Below are 27,758 nucleotides of genomic sequence, written 5' to 3'. Positions count from 1 at the left end.
TTGCAGTGAGCTGAGATCATGCCACTGCACTGCACTCCAACCTGGGCAACAGACTCCAGCTCAAAAAAAAAAAAAAGTACTCAGCTATGCTTTTGTAATACAAAAGCAGCCATAGATAATATGTAAAAAATAAATATGGCTCTGTTTCGATAAAGCTTTACTTAAAAAAAAAAAAAAAAGGCAGTGGGCCATATTTGGCCTGGGGGCTTCAGTTTTGCCAATCCCTGCTCTATAGTAATAGGAGGGAATTCAGGTTCTTTGATTCCTATTCCAATGCTCTCTTGACTTCAACATTTATAATATTACTTAGTTTTTGCAAGAGCAATAAAGAGTAGCTATTATTTATTTGAGGAAACTAAGGCCTCTAAGAATTTATATATTTTACTTAACATTATAAAGCCAACGTTTAACACAGCTATGTTTCTAAAACAAAGTCCTCTCATCAAACCATATCTTACTGATTCTGTTTTCAATAAAGAGCTGGGTGCCAATTCTTACATCTTGATATCTTCTGGCTTCAACAGTTAAAGCAACACGGAATTCATTTTCTAAGTCCATATACTGCTGGTTTAACACATCAATTTTCTCTTGGTATTCTTTTATCACTTGCTCATGCTTTTTCTCTTTTTTGGCCATTTCTTTAGCTAAGGCATCCTGGAACTCAGTATCAGTAAAAAATTTCCTTGTTTCAAGTTCTTTCCTGGAGTAAAAAAACACATAAAGATCAAAGGATGATACTCACTTGAAAAGAAACATTTTAAAGGTCTTTACATAGTTCTTAACATTCTATATTCACTACTGTTAATTCAATATCAGCCTTTCACTTTCAAACACAGTAACTGGGCATAGATAGGTACAAGTAATATGAGTTTTATTTGATTGTGTATTTAATAGTGATGGGGATAAGAGAAGTATGTCAAATTTTAACTTCATGAGATAGTTCAGAATCATTCTAAGGCTTCAGAAATTCTTCAGGCACATTTACATAAAATGCTTCACTGTATCTACTACTTTGGCCGAGTCTTTGACTTGCAATAAATATAGTCTAATTAGCACTGGTGATTCGTTAATAGAAAAAGTCAGTTAAAGTGTAAAGTTATTTACTAATCTTTTGATAGAGGGCCAGTTTTTAATTTAAATGTGAGTTGGTTCTTTACGGTTCCCCACTACTTTTCTTGCATTACTTGAACCCATAATGTGAAACCCATTATTTCCAGTTTTTGGTTTATTTAAACTGGAATGAAAACTTAAAAGACATCTGTAAAGGAAACTAAGTACAAAATTCTAGATTTTTGTGATTATTTTCCCCCTATCTTTTATAGTTGTCTCTCCTATACATGACGACCATTTTCCCCAGAGCACCAAAATTTATGCATTAAAGTTTATGTAGGTACAAAACAAAACAGATTTGGGAATACATACAATTAACATATGACAATCATACAATTCCACTGGAGATAGTACATAGATAACTGAAATAGATAAGCTGAAAATGTTCAAATTACTACGGCTTCTACAGAACAAGAGTTGACAAACTAAAGCCCATCAGCCAAATATGACCTGTTGCCTTTTTCTTTGTAAATAAACTTTTATTGGAATACAGCCATGGTGTTCATTTATATATTATCTATGGCTACTTTTGTGCTACAAAAGTAGCACTTAAGTACAAAAAGGCAAAGTTAGGTACGGCCTGTAAAGCCTGAAATATTTTCTGTGACCCTTTACAGAAAAAGTTCCTTGACCCCCTCTTTCAGAGGAATAAAGAATACTGATTAATTAATTTACTGATTAATTTACTAATTAATTTACTTGGAGGCCAATTACAAATTTTCTCTCTATATAAAGACCAACTTTTAGCTGGGTTTGGAGAAATGAAAAATAAGCTATACTGTTATACATCTATACCTCAAATACTGATAACAAAGTTACCTATTTGTTTTTTAGCTACTAGTTCTTGCTATAGGGCTGATTCTAATGTACACATAAATATGGCATTTTCACCAACGAATTCTGTCAGACTTCACCAATACTCAGTCACTATCTTTAAATACTGGTGGTGAGAACCAGTAGCTTTCTTTCTCTATTTTTAAATGCCAATACATTCTTGATACATTTTTCATTTACCTGTGTGCCTGCTCTTTCGATGCAAGAAGTTCACGAAGTTGTTGCACTTGTTCCCTTTCTTGATGAAGGGAAGTTCTAAGTAAGTATATTTCTTTATCAGCAGCTGAAGCCTTGAGTTCCATCTCTTGGATCAGTCTTATCTGAGAAAAATAACACACAACTACAGTATTTAGAAAATAATCTGCTATTTTAATAACCTGCAGTATTTAGAAAATAACCTGCTATTTTAATGTCAGTTTCTATAAGAAAAGTCCCTTTTAAATGACAGAATCTGGTGATTAAGCTGATTTTCAAAATTTAGTAAATTAATGATGTTATGGTCACACAAAGTACAGCCTTGGAAAGAACAAATACACTAGCATTAACTATTGCTTATTTGCATCACAGACTTCAACGATAATTTTCATTCAGAAAGCATGAAAATGAAATTCCTTCAACTACCTAAAAGCCTTTTTAAAAGCCAGCTCTCTCAGAGTAAAAGCCTAATTACCTGTAACATCTCCATCAACTTTTCTTTTTAATTGCTTTGTGTTAAGTGCTAGTAGCCCTAATTTAGACATAATTCAACAGGCTATGTGACTGTTAAATTAACAGCAATTTAATTTTTGCATACAGCCTCACATCTTTTAGGTTACTAAGTGGTATAATTTGTTTCAAGACAGAATCTATGAATTTGTGTTAATCTACGCCATCGATACATTAAAATACAGAAATACCTGTGCCACCTGCTGCTGCCTTTTTTGTCTCTCCATTTTTTCTAATGTTTTTTCCAGGGTTCTTAGGTGTGTAAGATGATCCTCTTGTTGATCTTTTGCTTTCATTAGTTCAACATTCAGTTTTTTAATTTCATTTTGAAGTTTGTGAACCGTAACTTCGAGTTGTCCTTTGGAATTTCTCTCTTTAAAAATAATTTCCTTTAGCCTAAAGCAGAAGTTATATGTGGTGTTAAGTATATGACACATATAAAAATGATAAAATTGTAGTAAGTGTTAAAACTTAGAGAAGATCTGAAGTATGTTTCAAACTCTAATTACAGTAAAAACTGGCAGAAAAATAGTGTGTCTTTCCCCTACTCCTGAACCTAACATTATGCTCAAAAGGAAAATATTTCATAAAAACTACTATTCAACAGCAGAACTTTAGTAAACAATTTGTCTTAGGCATTGTCCTAGATATGGATTTAAAGGCAAGCAGGTGAATAAGATGAACAAGATGGAGTCTTCTCTGCCTTCAAGGAACCCAGCATCTCACAGGGGGAACAGACATGATATATTTATAAGGTGATGTAACAGATATGCTACATAAACAGCAACCTATAAGTCAATTTTGACTTCTTGTATCTAACCCAGACACTCAGTATTCCTCCCAGCTTTGTACTGGTCAGAACCCTTTTATTACAACTGAAAACTCTTAGTTTAAATAAAAAGAGTATTTACTGACCCACATAAGCAAACATAGAGAAAGATGGGGTGGCACTATCTTGAGGGACCACTGAAACCAAGAACATAACACCATCCTAGGGTCTGGCTTCAAAAGCAGACTCTAGGAAATCAGATATAGGCAGTCCTGACAGTGTCATGTAAGCATCTTTAGTTTGGGATAAGGGTACAGGAGGGAGACTACAAACATCTCTGGGATCATATTCTAAGAGCTCTGAACCAAACAGGAAAGACTATCTTTCTCTAACTCAACTTAGAATGAGTCCTAGACAAGTCTCTGATTAGTCCAGTTGGATTCATATGTCCACTCCATGAACCAATCACTGTGGCCACAGGCTATGGCATTATGTTTACCCAGCTTAGGTCAAGTGCTCACCCCTTACCCAAATACTACAGACAGGTGGTTGAGGTGACAGAGTATAAGTCTATTGTTTGCAAAAGGGATACTGACAAAGACACATCCTCATGAAGAAACTACTGAGCCAGGCAGCCAACCCAAAGTAATTTCCAAGAAATACTTTAAAAATATATCCATTAACTTCTACACTATGATCATTTTTCCAGTTCTTGTACTTATCACCTTCCTTCTTGACTTCAATAAGAGTACTCTTCAAACTGGTCTTCCTTTGTTCATGCTCTCAACTCCTGTTTGGTATGCTATACGAAAGAGAGAGAGACTGTATGTGGGTAGGGGTCAGGGAAGACAGAGAAGCAGAAATGGAGCTGTCATCTAAGCAACAGATAAAAGCCTAAAGAAAGGTAACAGTTTGGGATACAGAGGAGACAGTTCAACATCTTTTAAAATGGTATCAGTATCAATTGATGAATAAAGACAGCATTAAAGACGATAATCAATATCAACTGGATTTGGGATATGAGAAGCAAGAAGAAAAAAAAAGATTCCTTGATTTCTATAGTTTTGATGACTGGATGCTGGATAGGCACCATTTATTAGGGCAAGAAATATATAATATGGAAGAAGAATGAGCCCACCTGAGGCCATGATGATCTTAAGAAACTTATGAGGAATACAGGCAAGGCATTTTTAGTAGATAATTAGAGGAACAGATCTGGTCCTCAAGGAGGTCTGGATAATAAAGACACCATAGTAGATAAGACTCATTTTTTGAAATAGCATATACTCATAGCATGGTACCTACATGCCAGACCCTGTATTAGGGACACAGAGTCCCTACCACAGCACATACGAGAGTAGGAAGATTGGTAAGGATCTAATCTCAAACAAACGTGGGCAGGCGGGGGATAGATAAAAGAGAATCAGAAAAGATAGCTTTTTCATGAGAAAAATGAATATATAACTTGGGAAACACAGGCACAACAATAGGTTAAGTAAGAAGAAAGGTGAAGTGTGCCCAAAGTCTTCCAGTTTAAATGGACTTTTGCTAGCAGCCCTAGACACAGCTTCCTCTTAATATCCCACTCAATACCTGGAATACAGAATAAAGTAAAAATTCATACACATACGACTGAAAACAAAAGATAACAGAATGCCAAAATCTGGGAATAATTCCAATTATAAGGCAAATGGAACTAAATTGAAATTAAAAACAATTCCTAGAATACTCAGGCTTTGTCTCATGAAACTGCTCCATTCTGAAAAAAGGAAGACATATCCTTTCTCTTCTACCTCCTGTCCATGACTCAGTCACAGGGTATCTATAAATCTGTCATTACATAATGTTACCTATGTACTTACTGAAAGCAGGGGTGCTGTTTTTCTGAGGTAGTCAGAGCACTCTTTTTTAACCAAATTTCTTCTCGTAGAGCACTCTTAATTGAACCATCCTGTACCCTCATCTACACCTAGTATCTTCTTGTATCAATTCAGACAGACATTTGTAAAACATAAATAAGGCATGTAGTTGCTGGGTAGTGGTAAAAGGGCTAGGAATAACATAATGCATCATAGCTTCATAATTATAGAAGTTCTCATACAGCACAGGTTGGGTACTATAATTGTCCTTATGCTCCACAGGTACAACAAACAGATCAGAGAAACATGTAGTGGGGTAGAATATACCAGATTAGTATCACAAAACTTTACAAGTTAAATGCTTAAAAGAAACTGGGAACTGGGCTGTGAACTGTGTACATCAACTTATCTAAATGAGATTTTAGAAGGAGAATTATCCACTGCACAATCAGACAGGAAATGGAACCAAGATCAACTTCCCAAAGTCTGTTAACAAATGCCAAGTCTAGAAACCTAGTGCTCATTCAAGGGTAAGAAATCATCAGAAACTCTAAAAATCTTATAATCATTTGAGGAAAAGCATAACATTAGAAATAATTACAAGAAACAGAAAAAAAGTTATTGTAATTTTAAAAGCTGGTGTTTTCACACAATGAAATGAAAGTATTAAAGAATGCAATACAAAAAAAAAAACCCACATAAAATGGGAGATGTAATGGTGAGGACAGAAGAATAAAAACATTAGAATTAAGAAACTGGGCTATGTGATACAAAAGTCCATTGCAGAAGATGAGTATGTGACGAGATCAAATATGACCCATGAAGCTTTAAGAAAAAGGTTGCCGAAACTCCATCTCGAGGAAAAAAAAAAAAAAAGAAAAAAGAAAAAGGTTGCCAATGCCTGCCCTTTACAGAATCGGGCACTTTACATAAAAAGTTTGTTAATCACTGCTCTAGTCTCTTGCTGTTCTTTACTTACAATATTTATCTGATACCTCCCTGCTTGAGGGCTCAAATACATATACCTGAATTTCTTGTTGATATAACAAGCTAATAAAATGCTGAATTATCTAATAAAATTACTTAAAATCAAACTAAAACCACATAGTTTTTGATTGAACTACACTGAAACTAAGGTATTCCAGTTCTAAAGTCAGTATTCTTTATGCTATGAGATATCTTCAGGTTTATTACCTATCTGTGGTAAGTAGAGCCAGACTATGCATATTGTCTTTTTTATTTGCATGTTTATGCAGCTCATCAATATAATCCATGAGTTTCTTTTCAGCCTGCTCAGCTCTCCATCTCTTTTCTCTCTCTTGATCTAGCTGTTCAATAAGGGACTGAAAGAAAACAACAAAGTTATGTGAACTTAGAAAAGTTACCTAATTCTTACTGCCTCAATTTTTGCATTTATAAGAGGGGAATAATAGTACCTACTTCAAAGAGCTGCAGTGAAATTTATTATTATTATTTTTTTGAGTCTCAGTCTCTCATCCAGGCTGGAGTGCAGTGGTGCGATCTTGGCTCACCGCAACCTCCACCTCCTGGGTTCAAGTGATTCTTCTGCCTCAGCCTCCCAAGTAGCTGGGACTACAGGCATGTGCCACCACACCTGGCTGATTTTTGTATTTTGAGTAGAGATGAGGTTTCACCATGTTGGCCAGGCTGGTCTTGAACTCCTGACCTCAAGTGATACACTAACTTCAGCCTCCCAAAGTGTTGGGATTACAGGCGTGAGCCAGTGTGCCTAGCTGAGAATTAAGTTAATGGTAGCAAAGCATATGGAAAAGTGCAGAACAGTGCCTGGTACATAATAACCACTCAATAAATGTTAGCTGCTATTATTAGGCCATAGTAGATAAGATTCACTTTTCGAAACAGCACATAGCATGGCACTCACATGCCAGACCCTGTATTAGGATACAGAGTCCCTACCAAGGCATACAAAGGAATATGAAGATTGGTAAAGATCTAATTTCAAACAAATGTCGGAGGTAGATAAAGAATAAGAAAAGATTGATTTTTCACGAGAAAAATGAATATGTAACTTGGGAAACATAGGCACAATAGGTTAAATAAGAAAAAAGATGAAGTGTGCCCAAAGTCATAATGATAATTCTTATTATTTTTCAATATTAAAGCCTCTATAGTTGAGAATAAGGGGAGGAAACTAGTAGCCTAAAATGTAGCAATTCTATTACTGAAAGAACAATACACAAGTAACATAAGGGCAAGTTAATAAAAAATGTAAAATAATGAATTGACATGTACTGAAGTTTCTCAATATGAGAACTGTTGAGCACATTTTAAAGAATTAAAAAATTTCGGAACACCTCTTATTCTTTGCTACCATTAATTTGGATCCACTGGTCCAAAATTGAGTTTCAGGGGAGTCCATGAAAACTTTGAAATTATATACATTTTTTTGAGTGTAAAAATAGATTTCTTTGAGAAGACACGAAGATTTTTTTAGACACTGAAAAGGATCCAACACCCAAAAAAGTAGGAAGCACTACTTTAAGAAACGAGAATTTAAAAAATCTGTAATTGTGTCTTCCTCCAAAAGCATGTAACAAATGATTTCACTTAAATCTATTAAAAAAATGCAATTTTCATTCATTCAAAAATGTTACATAAAATCTGGAAATCAGGAAAGAAAAAATAACCAATTTTCATCACTCCGATAAAATTAAAACACTCTTTGCTAATAAAAGCATGCCTAATTTTTCCTGGGACTCTGTATTTAAAATTATTCACATTCATTTTTTCTTAATCTGTTAAATCATACCCGGTAAGTGTTGTCTTCTGAGGTACTTTTTTCTACTTTAATTATTTCAGTCTTCGGCTTTTCTGATTCTTGTAACATATGAGAGTTTGCTAAAGATGAGCTTACATATAATTCTTTAAGGTAAGGTGTTTTCATTTTATGATTACAACTGTAAAGAATAAAACACAGGAAATAACTCAAAAAAAAGTATAGTGTTCACATTTTCTCTAACATTAACATTTGTAGTTGTATATGCAAATAAGCTTTTTTAAAAAGAATATTAATAAAATTATAGTAACTTGGACAAACTACTTCATAAATTTTTTAATGGGTGTGCTCTGTTAATGAGTGCCTTAAGATTTTAAAAAAGATAATGAGTTCATAAATGTTCAGTGTTCAACATTTTCAGGTAGGGTAGAATTCTTGGATATATCGGAATAATTTAAAAAGTACTGTGAGTACTCAGGACTATGGTAAGACAATATCCAAGAACTTGAAAAGACAGTAAATAGAACTACTCTTTGGGAGTGAAAAGTTTAAAATCGACACATAATGGATCAAAGTTAATACATTTTCTCACTTGGTAGGACCAGAGAAATTCCAGGGTATGTCCTGGAAAACAGTACAGTGTTTGAAGTGAACCGAATGGCTGTGTGTGTGTGTGTGTGTGTGTGTGTGTGTGTGTGTGTATGTAAAATATAACTGAGTAGGTATGGAAGTATTCAACAAGAAGACAGCAAAATATGCTTTTCAAAAGGAGAATTACAGAGACAAAAGTTTACTGAAACCATCCCAGAGTAGTCATTTCTGAACCACTTGTCATGGTGATCACAATTATGAAAGTATAGACGTCAGTGTTCCTTGTCCTTATGGCATTAAACATACTTATCTTATTCACATTTAATTCTAAACCCAGTAAGTATCATATGACTAGGACTTGGCTTTCCATCTAGATATGCCTACAAAGAGAAAAGGCTAGTCATGTAGACTCAATTGTACCAGTCTTATTTCCCACTGTAAATGAATGCAGTGGAATTTGAACTAATAACATTAGTTCAAATCAAACTAAAACCACATACATTGTTTCTGATTGAACTACACCTAGATTAAACTAAGGTATTCCAGTTCTAAGGTCAGTATTCTTTATGCTATAAGAAGGTTTATACATTAATTTTGCAACTTAGGTATATACACAGAGAAAGGGATCCTTTTATATAAATTTACATGAATGTACTTAGCAAATCTGAACCTACTAGGCAGAAAAATCAAATCTTCAATATTAGTAAAGTAACAAATATCACCATGAGATAGCTTCATGAGAGAAGCCAGCATTACTCACTTCTATGTGCCTTATTTAAATTTCTAAAACTAAAACAAGTACCTTGTAAAAGAGTTGTAGTTTTTATTGTGGTGCTTAATAGTTTGAATAGTTTTGGGATAATACGGGATTTTTGATCTTCGAGGAACTTTTCTATTGCATTCTTTTCTGTTTCCATAGTCACTTTCAGAAGTTATATCTGTGTCTCTTTTTAGTCTCAAGTCTTTCTCAGGAACATTATCTATTGAATTAGAAGTCTAGAATTTAAAAAGACAACAAAGTTTGTTAAAAGTTCAGTATAAAAATGACTGAAATTGGAAACTGTCTGAAATATTACAACTTTTTATATGATTAAGGGTTTATAAACTAGAAATATTTGAAATTAAAGGCAGGGAGGGAATTCAGCTTCTGGTATAGACAAGCAAGCTTCTACCATGCTGACTTCCCTGCAGATAATTATAAACTCTGGATAAAAAACAAACAAAACAAAACAAAAATTAAAAAAAAACAACTTGAAGGCCTTGGAAAGTGAACAAAAATAGGATTATTCTAGAGGGGAACTGACACTTGGAAAATGAACCAGAATTAGGGTGCTTCTATTTATTTATGGGTTTTAGACTGAGAATGTATCACAGTAAGCATCATGCAGGGTGTCTAAACCTCAGGTAGGAAAAACCACAGACTTTAGGGCCTGAAGAACCAGAGGGCAGTATGGGGTGGACTGCAAGTGGCCCAGCAAAGAACAAAATAAATGAAATTTGAACTGCAACCTAAAAGAAAAACATACAATCTGAGTTAAACCAAGTTAAATGCTTACTAAAACAAAAATGTCAACACTCTTTGGAGGACTATAACCAAATCTAGAGTACCCATGATGAAACATTCATGATGTCCAGGATGCACTTCAAAATTGCTCACCACAGGAAGAACCAAGAAAATGACCTATTGTCAAGAGAAAAGGTGATCAATGGACACCAAACCTGAGATGACTCAAATGTCTGAATAAGCAAACAAGAACTTTAAAATAGCGATCAAATAGCGATGTTCAATGAGATAATAAGAAATATCCCTGTCATAAATGAAAAGATAAGAAAACTCAGCTCAGAAATAGCATTGTAAAACACAGAAATTCTATAACTGAAAAATACAATGTCTTATGTAGAAACTGACTGGGATTAATAGCAGAGTGTGGCAATAAAGACAAGGTGTGTGAACCTGAAGCTAGTTCAATGGAAATTATTTGATATGAATAATACAGAAAACAGAAAGTTGACAAAATTTATGGAGGCTCAGGGAATTTTGGGATGATATCAAAAAGTCTACGTGGAATCTGAAAACGAGAGGAGAGAATACAGTAGAAGAAATATTGGAAGAAATTTCCCAAATTAAGTAAAAACATAAAATTACAGATTCAGGAAGCATAGAGAAACTCCAAACAGGATAAATATAAAGAAAACCATCCTTATGCATAATGCAGTCAAATTGTTGAAAACCAAAGAGAGACAAATTCTTGACAATAGCCAAAGAAAAATGGCATGTTACATACAAGCAGTCAAGGATCTGAATTAATGCCAACTTTGCACTCAAAACTATGGAGGCCAGGGAGAGTACTGAAAAAAAAATTGTCAATTGAGAATTCTATATTCAGTGAAAATGTCCGTCAAGAATAAAGGTGAAACAGACTGCTATTCACAGATGTAACATTACAACTAAAGTTGTAAAAGTCCTGGCTGAAGGGATACAACACCAGATGGAAAATTGAATCCTCAAGAAGAAAAAGAGCATCACAGATGATTTATACACAGATAAATGCAAATAATGTTGAAACATTTTACTTGAAGTAATACGGTACTAACTCTAAGTAGACTGTTTAAAATCTTTTTTAGAGTAACCAGACCAAAACAAAACCTCGAGAAGTATGACTAAAAAACCAACATATGAATTAAAACTGACTTCTAAAAATTATCCAACAGAAAGTAGGAGAGGAAGAAAATGACTATAAAACAAACAGAAAACAAATAATAATAAAATGGTAGACCCTAATCCAATTTCAATAATGATTAAATTTTAATGGACTCTTCAAAAGAAGTGACGGCCAGATGGGACTTAAAAATAAGACTCACCTATCTTCTGTCCACAAGACCCATTTAAATGTAAAGACACAAACAAGTTAAAAGTACATGGATGCCACGATGAAATATGCCTTTACACCCACTAGGATAACTATAATGTAAATAACATATAAAAACAAGATAGCAAGGATGTGGAAAAAATAGAACCTTCACATACTGCTGGTGAAGATGTAAAATGGTGCAGTCACTTTGGAAAGTCTGGCAGTTCCTCCAAAGGTTAAACATATGATCCAGCAATTCTACTTCTAGGTAGATAGCCAAGAGAAATGAAAACATATGTCTATACAAAAGTTGATACATAAATATTCATAGAAATATCATAATAACCAAAAGTAGAGGCTACTCAAATGTCTATCAACTGACAAAAGGATAAATAAAATGTGATACATCCATACAATGGAATAATTATTTGGTAATAAAAATGAAGTATTGATGCATGCTACAATATGGATGAACCTTGAACATATGGTAAATGAAAGAAGTTAGTCATAAAAGGCTAAATATTATTATTTCATTTATATGAAATGTTCAAAATAGGCAAATCCACAGAGAAAGAAAATAGATTTGTAGTTGCTTAGGGTTGAGGGTGGAGATAGAAGGAAATGAGTAATGACTGCTGATGGGTACCACAGAATTGCACAATTTATATGGGTGAACCATATGGTAAGTGAATAATATATCTCAATAAAACTGTTAGATAAAGAGAAACATTTCACAATCATAAAGAGTAACTTCATCAAAAAAACCAAGCAGTCATAAATGTGTATGTGCTTAATAACAGAGATTCAAACATAAGGAGCAAATAAAGAACTAAAGGGAGAAACACAAATACACAATCACAGAGATTTAAACACCTGTTCATGAAGCAACTGATAGAACTAGATCAACCCCCCACCTCTACAAACAAAAAACCAAGTGTCAGCAATGGACAGAACAGACAAAAAAATGAGTAAAGACATGGTTCACCTGAAAATACTAGCAACCATCCTGACTTAACAATTGTAGAATACACATTTTTTTTAAGAGCACAATGAATAGCCAACTGGAAAAACCATATGCCAGTCTATTAAAAAAAACTCAATAAATTTAAAAAGATGGAAATTATTCAGAATATGTTCTTTGAACAAAATGGAAATAAATTAGAAATCAAGGACCAATAACCCATCTACACAATGACAAATAGTTTGAAAATTAATACAAGACATTTCTAAATATTTCTTGGATCAAGGAAGAAATCACAAAAGAAATTAAAAAATATTTCTAATTATAAAATAGCAAAAGCAAAACATAAAAATTTGTGGAAGGCAGCTAAAGCAGTACTCAGAGGAATGTTTATGGCTTTAAATTATTACATTAGGAGACAGGTCTAAAATCAATGACCTAAATACTTATATTAAGAAGTTACAGCCAGGGGCCATGGCTCATGCCTGTAATCTCAGCACTTTGGGAGATTGAGGTGGGTGGATCGCTTGAGGCCAGGAGTTTGAGACCAGCCTGGGCAACACAGTGAAACCCTGTCTCTACTAAAATTACAAAAATTAGGTGGGTGTGGTGGCATACGCCTGTAATCCCAGCTATTTGGGAGGCTGCAGCAGGAGCCATGGAGGTTGCAGTGAGCTGAGATCAGGCCACTGCACTCCAGCCTGGGTGACAGAGCAAGAATGTATCAAAAAAAAGAAAAAAAAGCTGGAAAACAAAGAGCAAAATAAATTCACAGTAGAGGGGAAAAATAAAAACCAATCAATAACATAGAAAACAAATAGTAATCAAATTAACAAAAGCCAGAAGTCTATTCTCTGAAAAGATCACCAAAACCCCTCCACTGATCAAGGCAAACAAATAAACCAAGAAAACACAGATTACCAATATCAGTAATGAAAGAGATTTTCATTATAGACCCTATAGAAATTAAAAGTACAATAAGTGAATATTAACAATTTTACACTGATAATTAAAGGAAATGGACAAATTAACTGAAAAATACAACTTACCCAAACTGACCAAAAAAAAAAAAAAAAGAACCCAGAGCTAGATTCTACAGTTTGTAAGATGATTTTTTTCAAAAAATTGATTTAAAGATTTAGTGAAAAGAAAAGCCTTTAACACAAATGGTATTGAGATAACTGAAAATCCATATGGAAAAGAATGAACCATATATGTACACAGAACTAAGTGAAAAAGGTAAAACTTTTAGAGGTTAACACAGGAGAATGCTATTATGGTATACACAAAAGTTTTTAAAGTTGCAGAAAATAATGACCATAAAAGGGAAAAAAACTGACAAATTGGACTTTATCAAAATTAAACACTATTGCTTAACAAAAGACCAGTAAGGAAATGAATATGAGATCCACAAACAGGGAGAAAATATTCACACTAGATATATTTGACAAAACACTGGTATCTAGCATATATGACAAATTCCTACAACATTGATAAACAACCCAATTTAAAAATGGACAAAAATTTTGAACAGATATTCACAGAAGATAAATATTCAATAAGCACATGAAAAACTGTGCAACATAACTAATCATTAGTGAAATGCAAATTAAAATCAGAACAAATATCAGAATACATCCACTAGAATGACTAAAATCAAAGCAATGCGAACTTCACCAAATATTGGTGAGGTAGCAGAAGAACTGGAACAGTTACACATTGTTAGTGGGAATAAAATGGAATAACCACTTTGAAAAAAAGTTGTCAATTTCTTATAAAACTGAACATACATCTACCCTATAACCCAGAAACTGCACTCCTAGCAGTTTACTGAAGAGAAACAAAGATACATGTTCACAAAAAGATTATATAGTAATATTCATAGCGGCTCTACTCATAAACCTCAAATAACCCAGCTCATAAGCTATGTATAACCTTCAATAAGATAATGGAATAAAAAAGTATATGTAATGGCATACTACATAGAAATAAGAACTACTGATATACATAATAGCATGGATTAATTTTTAAAAGATTATGCTGAGTGAAAGAAGCCTTACACAAAAGAGCCTTACACTGTATGATTCTATTTATATTAGGTTCTAAAACAAGTATTAAATAATATATGGTAGAGAAAAAATCAGAAAATTGATTGCGTCTGGAGGCAGAGGAGGACTGCTTGTGGGAGAGGCCATAAGGGAACATGACAATGTTAACATTAGTTCAACCATTGTGGAAGACAGTGTGGCAATTTCTCAAGGACCTAGAAACAGAAATACCATTTGACCCAGCAATTCCATTACTGGGTATATACCCAAAGAATTATAAATTGTTCTATTATAAAGACACATGCACACGTATGTTCACTGCGGCACTGTTTACAATAGCAAAGACCTGGAACCAACCCAAATGTCCATCATTGATAGACTGGATGAAGAAAATGTGGCAGATATACACCATGGAATACTACGCAGTCATAAAAAACGATGAGTTCGTGTCCTTCATAGGGACATGGATGAATCTAGAAACCATCATTCTCAGCAAACTGACACAAGAACAGAAAACCAAACACCCTATCTTATCACTCATAGGTGGGTATTGAACAATTAGAACACGTGGACGCAGGGATGGGAGCATCACACACTGCGGTCAGTAGAAGGGTGGTCAAGGGAGGGACAGCAGGGATGGGGAGGTTGGGAGGGATAATGACGGGAGAAATACCAGATATAGGTGATGGGGGAATGTAGGCAGCAAACCACATTGCCACGTATGTACCTATGCAACAATCCTGCATGATCTGCACATGTACTCCAGAACCTAAAGTACAATTAAAAAAAAATTCACAGAAATTTAGATAACAGGTATATGTATTCTCAATTCAGGAAATATGCAGACCTGTATTTCACACCAAAAAAATACCTAAAAATATTTAACTATAATTAATGATATGTATGCTTAACTATTTAGGAAGAAATGTACTGATGTGTGTAATTTACTTTGAAATGTGCCATAAGATAGTTTGATAGATGAATAGATAGTTACATGACAGAATAAATGTAATAAAATGTTAAGGGTAGAATCTAGTTGATATTCACTAAAAATTTCTTTCAAATGTGCTGAAGAATAAAAATGGTCACAATAGAATGTTGGAGAAAAACTAAATTAAGGCAAAACAGCTTTTCACAGATATAAAATTTCCCAAATCAGTAGAGGTAATTGTAAATCCCATGATTAAGAAAAATAAATGACTTTGTTACAGTACAGCACACAGCAGTATTGTTATGACTTTATAAATTGATACTTGAGATGAAATCATTTGAGTGTATACAGAGCTCAATGAAATTCAAACTGCATGTTCATTCTTTACACCACTAAGAGAGTGAATAAAAGTCATTTTCTTAAACATTTTAAATATACATAGCAGTGAATCAACTTTCTTTCAAGATAGCTTGACTCCTGTTTTTGGTTAACAAAGTAGAAAGAAACAGCACCAAAATTGAGTAAGAAGCATGATATAGTTAAATAATTTGATTGGACATAAGGAGATACGAGTTTTGAGCTCAACTGTCTTACTAACAAAGTACTTTTAAATAAGTGATTTAAACTCTGGAGCTTCTTTTATATATATGTGATATATATATAGTAAGTTTGTTATCTATTATAACAAGGACAATAATACATTAATCTCTATCTACTTGACTGGGTTGTCATAAGAATAAAATGAGAGCAGCCTATAAGAAACTGAAACGTTCACTTCAAATTAAAATCATTACACTTCAATCTAAGTTCTTTCACTGGTAGAAGAGTCAGCCATTAGAAAAGATGAATGATGAAACCTGAGGAAATGGAGGAGTCCAAAAGTCCAGCCATACAGTATCAATGATGTTAAAGAATATGTAGGCTAGTATTATATGGCTCAAACTGAAATCTTTATGGACTTCTGAAACACAGAATCCTCACAGTCTTATTCACTTTTACTCACCTAAGGCAGATCTCTTGTTTATCCAGCATTGTTAATATTATATACATTATAGTTCAGGATTAAAAACCTCCTGAACCATAACCATTTCATACGCATTTTCCACTCCTTCCCTCTTCCTAATTTGAGAAAAGATTTTGACTATGAAAATTTAGTTATAGAGGTTGGGTGTGGTGGCTCTTGCCTGTAATCCCACTACTTTAAGAGGCTGAGATGGGAGGATCACTTGAAACCAGCAGTTTGAGACCAGACTGGGCAACAAAGCGAGACCCAGTCTTCACACAAAAAAATTTAAAAATTAGTCAGGCACAGTGGAATGTGCCTGTAGTCCCAGCTACTAAGGAGGCTGAGGTGGGAAGATTCTTGGGCCCCGGAGTTCAAGGCTGCAGTCAGCTATGTTTGTGTCACCATACTCCAGCTTGAGTGACAGAGTAAGACACTGACTTTAAAAAAAAATTAGTAAGAATAACTTAGCTACAAAATTTCTAAGTCAAACTAACATTTGACTAATAGCCTCTTTGACCTATACCACTATCGTTCTATCCTATACCCAGCTAGAAGGAAAATAAAGTAGTAATCCATTGCAGTCAGATAGGTGTGGTACCCAAGAGAACCACCACCACTGTGGATGATAACAAGAATGCTGGAACGAGGGTTGGAGACCTGAATAGCAGTAAATTCTAGGAATTGTAGTTCATACACATAGTTCACAGATTCTAAAAACTAGAGATTCAGTAGCAGGGGTAAAAAAGGATTAACAGCTCAGGAAAGTATAGATTGATTAGGTGATAGTCTACTGGAAAATGAAATTGATAGAGGAACTATGTAAATTAACTTGCCATTCAGGTATAAGTTGTAGAAGTGATTTTGACCATTAAACCACTGAAGAGATAGTAGAGGCCAAAAGCAACTCATGTATCCTTTGCGCTAAGTAACATTGAGTCTGAAGAATTTCCCCGTTGGTTATGGCAGAAATAAAAGGTGGGTGGAATGGAAGCAATGTGAAGTACTGCAGAACAAGACAAAGAAATTACATAAAGAAGATGTAAAAGAAAGACAAGTAAAATGAGTAAAAAATGTATATGTTAACTTTTTCTTCCACTATGCAATAATAGAACACTATTTTTGTAGAGGAAAACAAAAATCCATAAACACTGATGCATTAAAATAGGTTGGCCAGCTAGTACATAATTTTTGTTACATTTTCTTAACTATGTTTTCTTCAATAAACATGTCTATAGAGAAGTAGGAAAAATAGTTACTTCATTTAGAAGCTGTAAAATTTGATCATCTAATTTCTGAAGTTTTATCTCATTCTGCAAGTCGCTTTCATGATGAATATTCTCTGGCTCAGAAGATGGACACACAGACATTAAAGACGTCAAGGCAGCATCTCTTGGTGTACTTGCAAACTGTTCCAAGCGTGCTAACTCATCGATGGGTGCTGTTACCACTGCCATTCTATCAATGATCTATGACATAGAAACAAACCAAAATCCTTGAATTTATATTCACTTATTAAAATTTGAACGTGTTTTCTGCATTAGGAAAAAAAAGTAAATACTATACCTCATCTTCACTTATATTTATGGGAGATTCAGAAGAAACTAAATTATCCAAAAGACCTTCTAGGCACTGCAGCTGTGATGAATTTATTTCTGTCAAATTTACTGGTTCACCAAATATGTTCTTGCAATCTAGAATTCTAAGTTGTGGCAAAGTCTGGAGAAGAACTGCTCTGTACCCTTGAAAACAAATCATTCAAAATGAAAACTTAAATATTTTTTAAAAAAGAAGTCAATTATTTCTAGAATAAATTTATCAGCTACCACATACATCCCCCAAATGATAAAACTAGTTCCAGAAAGTAAATAATAAACTTGTTACTTATTCGACTTCTCCACCATTTAATCATTAAAATATAAATCACTAAATATTAAAGAAACAAAACACTTCTCTCCATTCTCTATCCCTCTCAAACAACCTTCCTGATGAAGTTTAAAAAGTTAAAGTAACCATCTCTAAAAAATTACTTTAAATATATAATGCATGAAACCAGTACAAATTTATTCTAGGAAGGAAGCTAAATGTCTTTTGTTTATTTTTTAATAAGATTAATAACATAAACATAAAGCAGGATGATGTGGATAATGAACTAAAGTGCCAGAATTTCCCTAGTGAGGTCTCAGCATTAGCAAAATACCCCCTTTCTTCTGTTTAAATTACATATAACTAATATTAAGGCAGGTGAACTATCAAGTAATCAAGGATAATATGTTTATTTTCCCTAAGAACAATTAAACAGAAATCTGACAAATTAATATTCACTTGGTACTAAGGCTAACAGAAGCACTTTAGTACTGCTTAAATGTAATTTTAAAACTAAGTATTTCTAATAACAACGAAGTGGTTGAAGAATTGCAAAAGAAAGAAAGAAGTCTGGCAAATTGGGAGGCCGAGGCAGGTGGATCACCTGATGTCAGGAATTCAAGACCATCCTGGCCAACATGGTGAAACCCTGTCTGTCTGTCTGTTCTAATAAAATATAAAAATTAGCTGGGCATAGTGGTGGATGCCTGTAATCCCAGCTACTTGGGAGACTGAGGCAGGAGAATTCCTTGAACCTGGGTGGTGAAGGTTGTGGTGAGCCGAGATTGCACCATTGCACTCTAGCCTGGGAAACAGAGCAAGACCCCAGCTCAAAAAAAAATCCAATCTGAGGGTTTAGCAGAGAAAAGAAAAATGCAAGCTTTTAGTAATATGCTTTTCTTTCAAGGAAATGGTTTCCTGAGAAAACTCTCAAATCTGTCTTGATTTTCAGGAAGACTTCATGGAAAACATCAGAAAATGTTTTGCACTTCAGGAAAGCAATGATCAAATGTATTATATTTTCTTCTGTGAAATAAAACTACCAACACAGGTTTCCATGCTGCAAAAAGCCTTCTTATAGTTGCATATGAATGACAAAATGAAGCCTCTGTAGCTAACCTGTACTCAAGAAAATCTTAAGAATGTATATTCACATTCTACATGTTTCTCTCTTATTGTTTGGTTAAGCAATATGAGATAAGTGAGTTCTAGAAATGATAGTCTGATCTGCTTTATCTTTGCCAACTTGACTGATCCCCAATTAGCTCAAATAGCATTTCAGCAGCACTAGCATCTCTATCTATTAAGCTTTCTTAAAACAAAATCATTAACAAAGATATAATAAAGTCACATAATATGAAATTCAAAAGGAACATAGTAAAATATTTTCCCATTTCTTAATCTCCAGTTACCCAGTTCCCTTTCCTGGAGTTTGCCAATATCATAAATATTTTTATGTGTGTATTCTTCCAGATGTTTTATACATATACTCAGCATACACACACACATGCATGCACGTGTGCATACATATATATGCATGTATGTATATGTATGTGTCTGTGTATGTGTGTTACCCTTTACACACAAATGGTGGCCTACTGTATGTAGTACTTTGCAAAACTGCTTTTCATCCTCTTAATGTATCTTGGACATAGTTGTCCATTAGCAGATGAAGAGATTGTATATTCTTTTTTGTGGCTGCATAGTATTATACTATTATTAATAGACTATACCATAATGGTATAATTTAATTTTGAGGCATTCGCCTATCAAATATAGAACTGCCTAAATAGAATTACTGTGCTGTTCATCTCGTGTTCTGTAACAGTCATCGGTTTGTTTTAATACACTAATTTTACTTGTAATCATGTTTTCCCCAGTATAGAAAATGTTGCAAAGCTGAAGACTAAAATGAGGTTATGAATGCCAATTTCAGAAAAATAAAGAAGCTTTGAATATTAACTGTTAGAAAAAATATTTAATTGTTCATACCTGGTAGTCGACAGACAGGATTATCATCTCCATCTTTCTCCAAAGTGAGATTGGTCAGGAAGAGCAATCCTACTGTACACTGAATTAAGTGATGGATACTATCTATACAATTACTATGTAGATCAATATACCTAAGTTTATGCTTAATTCCATGAAGGGGTATCAAACCTGCAATAGAAAAATAATTCTTTAAATGCCACAGCAATAGTCTTTCCAATAGCTAATTAGAAATAATTGCTAGATAGGTTATACTTTTAGAGGCAAATGGGCAGCATTAATAAGATCTTGCTGTGAACAGCTACATATAATGAATAGGCTATCAGTAAAGTCAACTGTTGTTCTGAGGAAACACAAGTTTAATATTTCTTTGAGGCCTTAGTCCCTGAGGTCTTGGGTTCTGGTTCTCTTCAAAACAAAATAAATCAAAAGAACCTCCCCAGGTTCATGCACACTCATATGAGAAAAAGCATAAAGCAATAATTTTAGGCTCTCTCAACACAAGTCTTGATTAGCAGACACAAGCAAACCCTTCAATTTTGTTGGCTTGAATATAAAATAAATACATTAGCATTTATTTAATTCCCTGGTAATATTTCTTGCATAAGCTTATCTAGAACATTTTGTAGCAGTCGCTATTGGTGCCTGGACCATCTTGGACGTCAGCTGCAGCTGCCATGGAAGTACTAATTGTACATTGCCATTGTACCCTTTAAGCACTTACAGTTTGTTTTCCTGCCTCAGAACTTTCTCCAAAATGGAGAGAGCTTGTTGAGCAAAGGCACAGTTTGCAAGTTGAGGAAGGTAATGCCTTCAAGGACTGTCCTTTATGAAAGGGACTTGTTAGTGGATGAATGCCCGTTTCCCTTCTATAGGAAGGAATATTGTGAGATACACTCTACACAGTTCCTCAGAGCGTACTTACAATTTTGCTTGGTTTAGCACTCTCCACATTCAACTTTACTCACCTTTTCTTTTCAGTTTCTTCAACCTAACTGGAATACCCTTTTCTTTTATTTTCTTGGTTGGGCTAACTTCTACTCACCTTTCTGTCACATCCTCAGAAAAGTCTTCTCTGACCACTCTCCATGAGGTCTGATATTCCTGTCATACATTCTCATAGTACTCAGTATTTCTTATTAACCATCACATTTGTAAGTCCTTGTTCCATGTTCCTGGTTCTTCCTCTTATGCTTCAATTTTATGATTCCCTTATGCTTCTCCAGGTCTCATTCCAAGGTCTCCGCCTCTATCTACACACTCTCCACAATCTCCTCTAATTTCATGGCTACAAACACTGTTGAGTGCTTTTAAATGCCAGATCTACAACTCCAACCATGACCCTCCCCACCTTTGAAATGCAGATTGTATGCATACATACATATGTTGGATAGTGTACTCAAATTTAAGACAGGATCCTTAATTCTTATCCCCTCATCTCTAAACCTGCTCCTCTCCCAATCTTTCCCACGTCAGTAAACAGTAACATGATCCGCCTCTTAATGCAGAGAAGACTCATAATTAGTTATCTTTGATTCCTCTTTCCCGCATTTCCTCATCCCAGTCTATCAGCAAGTCATATGAACTTCACCTGCAAAACATATCTATTTATTCCTCTATACTATTTCTACCTTAGCCCAGGTATCATCATCTCTCATCTAGCCCCTTGGATTAGCTTCCTAACTGGCTGCCTTTCATTCCCACCCACCTAAAATCTGTCTCCACTCAGCAGCCAAAGTGATCTTTAAAAAACATAAATTACGTCACCGCCTTATTTAATACCCTCTAATGGCTTCTTATTGTACCTAGAATAAAATACAATCTCCTCACCCTGCTTACAAAGCCGTCTGTGACCTGACCCTACCTATTTTCTCATCTCTTTTCTTTCCACACTAATCACTCATTTGCTATACCCTAGCATATTGGCCTTCTTTCTTACACAGCAAGCTTGATCCTGTCTTCCTGTCTTTGTATGCTTTTACCATACAAAGACACTGTTATTTATTGACATTTCTGAATATATAAAATATTATCATTCTAAGAATCATCTATTAGAACTTAAATTGTTGCCACTTTTACTTTCTTCTGGTCCTATTATTCACTAAGACTCATCCTTTCTGGCATATAGTTTGATGTATTTTGGCAAATATATACAGTTGTGTAATCACTACAATTGGAATACAGAATATTTCCATCACCCCAAAAAATTCCCTCATGTTACTATGTAATCAATCTTCTCTCATCATCTCTAGGCCTGACAACCAACAATTTCTTATTTCTGGCCCTATAGCTTTCCCTTTCTAAGAATGTCACATAAACAGAATCATACAGTGTGCCTTTTGTGCCTGGCTCCTTTCACTTAGAATAACTATTTTTAAACTTATTTGTGTTGCTGCATGTATCACTGTTCATTCCTTTTTATTTCTTTTTTTAGTATTCCACTGTCTGGATGTATCATGATTTGTTTATCCAATTGTCAGTTGATGGACATGTGAGTTGATTCCAGTTGTTAGAGATGATGAACAAAAACATAAACACAATCATATGAAAAGCTACGTAATCATATAAAACATTGACGTACAGGTCTTTGAATGGACCCATTTTAATTTCCCTTGGGTAAATACCTAAGAGTCAGACTGTAAAATTATATTTAAGTGAATGTTTACCATTACAAGAAACTGTCAAACTTGGCCAGATGCAGTGGCAGCCGTATAGGCTCATGTCTGTAATCTCAGCACTTTGGGAGGATGAGGTGGGCAGATCACTTGAGGCCAGGAGTTCAAGACCAGCCTGGCCAATGTGGCGAAACTCTGTTTTTAGTAAAAATACTAAAAATTAGTCAGGTGTGGTGAAGCATGCCTGTAGTCCCAGCTAATCAGGAGATTGAGACAGGAGAATTGCTGGAGACCAGGAGGCAGAGGCTGCAGTGAGCCAGGACTATACCACTGCACTCCAGAGCAAGACTATCTCAAATTTAAAAACATGGTTTTTAATTTCAAAAAGTGGTTGTACCATTTAAAATCTACTAGCAATATATGCAAGTTTCAGCTGCTTCACAATCTCACCAGCACTGTCACTATTTTAGCTATTCTGGGTGTGAAATGGTATCCCACTGTGGTTTTAATTTGCATTTCATTAATAACTAAGGATGCCAACCATTTTTTTTTCATGGCTTACTTACCATTTATATATCTTCTTGGTGTGCCTGTTCAAATCTTTTGCTGATTTTTTTGGGGGGCTGTTTTTCTTCCCCAGCACAATGTAAGCCCTGTGACTTATCTTACTGTTGTTGTTGTTTCCACCACTCTAAGAGAGTGTTCGATATAGTGATCTTCATAAATATGTACTAAGAGAATGAACTATCTTATCCATTCACATTTTTTAGATAAGGAAATTGCATCCAAAGAATAAATACCTTACTCAGCATTACATGGTAATGACAAGGCCAGAGCTGAAACTCAGTTCTAATATTTCATGTCTTTGGAGGAAAAAAGGTTTTGAAAAATTAAAATACAGTTGTTACTTCAGCTTAAGGGTACAGACGAGGTCTTTTTATTTTTTGTATACTAGGCAGCTGTCATAGGGTAGTTTTCTTTTAGTGGGAAGAAAAGTCAACAAATGAATCAAATTGTTTCAAATATTGATAAGGATTGGAAGATACTAGAGGAATTCTGCTAGTTCTAACTGATAATTCTAAGAATAGTCATGAAACTGTTCAACTTATCAGCTACATCACTTTAATCAATTAAAAAGGTAACACTTTAAAAATCTTCTTAGCTATATTATATACAAAAAGAAAATATCATTTTATTTGTTCCTTAATTTGCAACAGCCTTTGAAATGCTGCATAATGTCACTGTTAAAAATGGTAGCCATTAGCTACATGTGGCTTTTAATTTTTAAATTAAAATTAAATAAAATACTACTTTGGTCCTTAAGTTGCACTAGCTACATTTCAAGTGCTCAATAACCACATTTGGCTACTGGCTGCCATACCAAACAGCACAGATTTAGAACATTTTTACCACTGTGGAAAGTTCTATTCAAACTATTCCTCTCTATATAACAGTAAAGTAATTAACTAAAATTAAAACATATTCCCTTAAACTGGGTCCTTTCCAATCAAGCTGTTCCTGCTACTGATTACCTTGGTTTTTACTTCTATTTTGTAATCAGCTGTGGTTTTGGCATCAACAAAACAGATTTATGACTGGAGTACACTCTCTAGATGAGCTCTTTGGCTAAAAATTAGACTAATATTCAGAGACTTTCAACATGCTTAGCTGAGCTGTTATCACATATAGCAAAACATTTAGCATACAGAAAACATAAGCATTTCTACTTACCGCTAAGATCATTTATTTGGTTATAAGATAAATTTAGTCTAGTAAGATTAATTAGTTCTTCAAGTCCTAAAAAAAAAAAGTAAAATAAAATAAAGCCTTTTAAAACTTAAATAATTAATTAGAGAGAGATAGCATTACAATGTTATTTCAAGCTGTTCTGAAGTAAATCCAGTCAGGTAATAGCAAAATAAATTTTATTGGTATTTTAAAAAAACATAATTAAAAAAAATTGAGACTTTTTTGGAAGAAAATATTTTGTATAATGAGTTTGAGACTTAATTTTTTTAAGAGTTTATAATAATAATATTTATTCCATTCTTTTGGGAAAAAATGGACTTAAATTATTTCCCGTATGCTAAGTGCTATATGAAAATCGCTTACAAACCTTCTACTTTTGTAATCAAATTGCAGGACAAATTTAATGTGCAAAGTTTTGTCAGCGTGTTTAGCCCTTCAATTTGACTTATTTGATTAGATGACAGATCTAGATGTCGTAAATTCCAAATATGATCAATAGCTTCAATCTTGGAGATGTTATTGCAATGAAGATTGATGGCATGAAGAGTTGAACCTAAAGATAATTCTGATATGCTACAAAAGAAAATATATATTATAAAAATAAAAATAAAAAATGGATTTTAAAAGTGAGACCAAATAAGTAAAATTAACCAAACAGTATGTAGATACTAATTATGTGCTCTATTCATCCTAGAATGAAATCCTTCCTATTTGTGGTAACTTTGAAATGTCTCACAAAACATAGTGCTTCTTACAACACAACCAAGTATTCGGATTATTTATACAAACAAGAAACCGTTCAAGGGAGGCAAGTGACAGTGGGTATTTCTAACTCCTATGTGCAGTAATCAGCATATATTGTAGGCAGTGCTGAAGACTAGTCAATAACTGTAAAGGTTTTGGAATCTTAATATCCCAGTTCGAATCTGCTTTCTACCATGGTTTTGCTGTGTGACTTGAAAAAATGACAACCTTTCTAAGCCTCAGTTTTCTTACCTCAATTAATTCTCACAATAACTCTATGCGGTGGGTATCTTAAGGATACAGAAGTTTATGGAAATTAAATAGCTTGCCCAAATTCTTGCAGTTATATTAACAGAGCGTATGTAAATCCAGATCTCATGCTGGAGATTATAACCTTATTTTCTTTGTATGCAATAGCTAGTTAATCCACAGTCTATTGCATTTTCAAAGAAACCATGTTATTGCAATTTCTATTGAAAAAGTCCCTGTCCTCCCTTGTTGAAAGCTGAAACGCATCTTCCCAAAACAGAACTCATATCTGCGCTCCAATTACTATCGATAACTGAAGCTTCTCCTGAAGATAGTAGTTCCAGGAAGGCAAACTACAGTGCACACACTTTGGAGTTGCTGGAAGGGAGGCACGGCCAAGAACAGGGACACACAATGTCATAGGCATCTGCTGTAGGTTCAGTAGCAGCTATGTTACAGCTGTAGGAAACCTAACTCTGACAGCAGGGAAGCAATTGCAAATTTCAAACTAGCAACCTCTAAATGTGACTATCTGGAGCATTTCCCAATTATCCTGCTCTGTCATTTACTTGAATTCTTATTTAGTGCCAGACCTTATGCTATTAATACATGATCTTAATGACAGCCATTTATTTTCTGACCCATTTCAGTTTCTCGACATTAATAATGTGCAGATAATGTGAGATAGTAGAAAATGCAGACAGTGAAATTAGACAGAAAATGGATTTGAATCCGAACTTAATTCTTTACGAAGTGTATAAAGACGAATAAATTGTTAATAGATCGAGTCTCACTCATCACTTGTAAATGGGAAAAATAACTACCCTGTAGAATTGCCGTGAGGATTAGTGATAACGTATCTAACATGCATACATAGATGGCATTCAGTAAATGGCAGCTAGTATTAAATAGAAATGTAAAATGTCTCTTGAACAGCATCTTCTTGGGATCATCTGGCAAACTTTAAATTAGAATCCAGAACCAGCTGCTTAGTTATTAGTAGCAAAGTTCATGTAGAGGACACTCTACAAAGGAACAGCATGTGCAAAGGCACAGAAAAGCCTGCTATGGAACTGCCTGCAGCTCAGTACAGGTAAATAAAGTTTAACTGGAGAAATGGTTAAGAGTGGAGACCTGCTTTTCAGTACTGCAGAACCAAATGCCTCACATGCTTTGCACAAGTCGGGGCTTCATGACAGAAGGAAACGGCGTACTAAATATAATTTTAATACTTTCAAAAAGTATATGAATATATGTATTGCAATGCTCTGTAACGGACAAATGATTTTGAATGGAGGCAATAACTGAGGCAAAACTAACAGGCAGCAGCGAAAGCCCGCTCATAGCTGCCAGAGATACTATGTGATCAGGTTTTTTTCAGAGAAGAGGAAAGACGAGAGAACAAGACAAAACCAGCAATTAAAGGGTAAGCAAAGGAATAACCACCAATAAGTAAGGAAAACCAGCAGAAGGAAAGAATGGTCAGAAGTTGATGGAGGATCAGTTCCTGGGGCAGTTTCAGGGCTAAGCAGCGTCTTGTAAAACGCTGGGCAGGAGACAAGGGCGGGAAGGTATCCACGACTCATTCAACCCTGGCCCTTCGGCAGAGGAGTTCTGGAGGAGAGGGGAGGCCGAAAGCCACACTGCGTTCGCTTATGGTCTTGGTAAAGCAGTGGCGCGCCTCCCACCTCTGTCGCCGCCAGTCGCCCACGGCCCCGGCCCTGGGGAGTGCGCGGGTCGCTCCCGGCTGCAGAGCGCCCTTTACCTCCGGAGGCCTTTGTCCATGAAGCATACATCCCCGCAGCTGCTGTCGCCATCTTCGTTTTCCACTTCTGCCTCCACCGCCGCCTCCATGGCACCGGCGATGGGGAGCAGGGTCTTAACCGGCACCCAGCGCTGGGTCCGTGAGCTCTGGACACTCCTCCCGGAAGCGCAGACGTACGGCCGGAGGAGGCGGGGAGAGGACCCACCCTCCAACCGACCGCCGGGAACTTTCCCGCCCTGACGGGGCCGCAAAACTGGAATGCTCGTCCCCACGGTGGGCTTCTTTCCCTTTTACGGCATCTGCGGTGAGACGCTTGTGCTTGCCGTAAAGTAAAAATGCTTTCTGGGCGTGTAGGAGTTG

The 27,758-nt window shown here is 35.0% G+C and overlaps 1 protein-coding gene across 8 annotated transcripts in view; it reads right to left on the bottom strand.

Annotated features, from left to right (window-relative positions):
- The window catches only part of LRRCC1 (leucine rich repeat and coiled-coil centrosomal protein 1), a 40,271-nt gene extending 12,715 nt beyond the window's left edge, over positions 1 to 27,556 (bottom strand). For 3 of the 8 annotated variants that reach the window (XM_064384328.1, XM_064384327.1, XM_012471004.3), the window contains exons 1-12: positions 27,080 to 27,234; positions 25,008 to 25,213; positions 24,623 to 24,688; positions 20,280 to 20,447; positions 17,988 to 18,163; positions 17,681 to 17,890; positions 9,429 to 9,622; positions 8,069 to 8,216; positions 6,472 to 6,620; positions 2,841 to 3,045; positions 2,125 to 2,264; positions 499 to 700 (exon numbers count right to left, since the gene is read on the bottom strand). In XM_064384328.1, coding sequence (XP_064240398.1) covers positions 499 to 700; positions 2,125 to 2,264; positions 2,841 to 3,045; positions 6,472 to 6,620; positions 8,069 to 8,216; positions 9,429 to 9,622; positions 17,681 to 17,890; positions 17,988 to 18,163; positions 20,280 to 20,447; positions 24,623 to 24,688; positions 25,008 to 25,213; positions 27,080 to 27,219 — 2,004 coding nt within the window. In that variant the 5' untranslated portion in view covers positions 27,220 to 27,234. Of the gene's footprint in view, positions 1 to 458; positions 701 to 2,124; positions 2,265 to 2,840; positions 3,046 to 6,471; positions 6,621 to 8,068; positions 8,217 to 9,428; positions 9,623 to 17,680; positions 17,891 to 17,987; positions 18,164 to 20,279; positions 20,448 to 24,622; positions 24,689 to 25,007; positions 25,214 to 27,079; positions 27,235 to 27,398 lie in introns of those variants that run through there. The other 5 variants (XM_064384329.1, XM_012471006.2, XM_064384330.1 and 2 more) reach the window with 5 other exon arrangements.
- Positions 27,557 to 27,758: the final 202 nt, after the last annotated feature.

The sequence above is a fragment of the Aotus nancymaae genome, unplaced genomic scaffold (genome assembly GCF_030222135.1).
Source record: "Aotus nancymaae isolate 86718 unplaced genomic scaffold, 86718_ANA_hifiasm-v0.15.2.pri h1tg000036l, whole genome shotgun sequence".
NCBI lineage: Eukaryota > Metazoa > Chordata > Mammalia > Primates > Aotidae > Aotus > Aotus nancymaae.
This window is presented reverse-complemented; position numbering and strand designations above follow the sequence as displayed.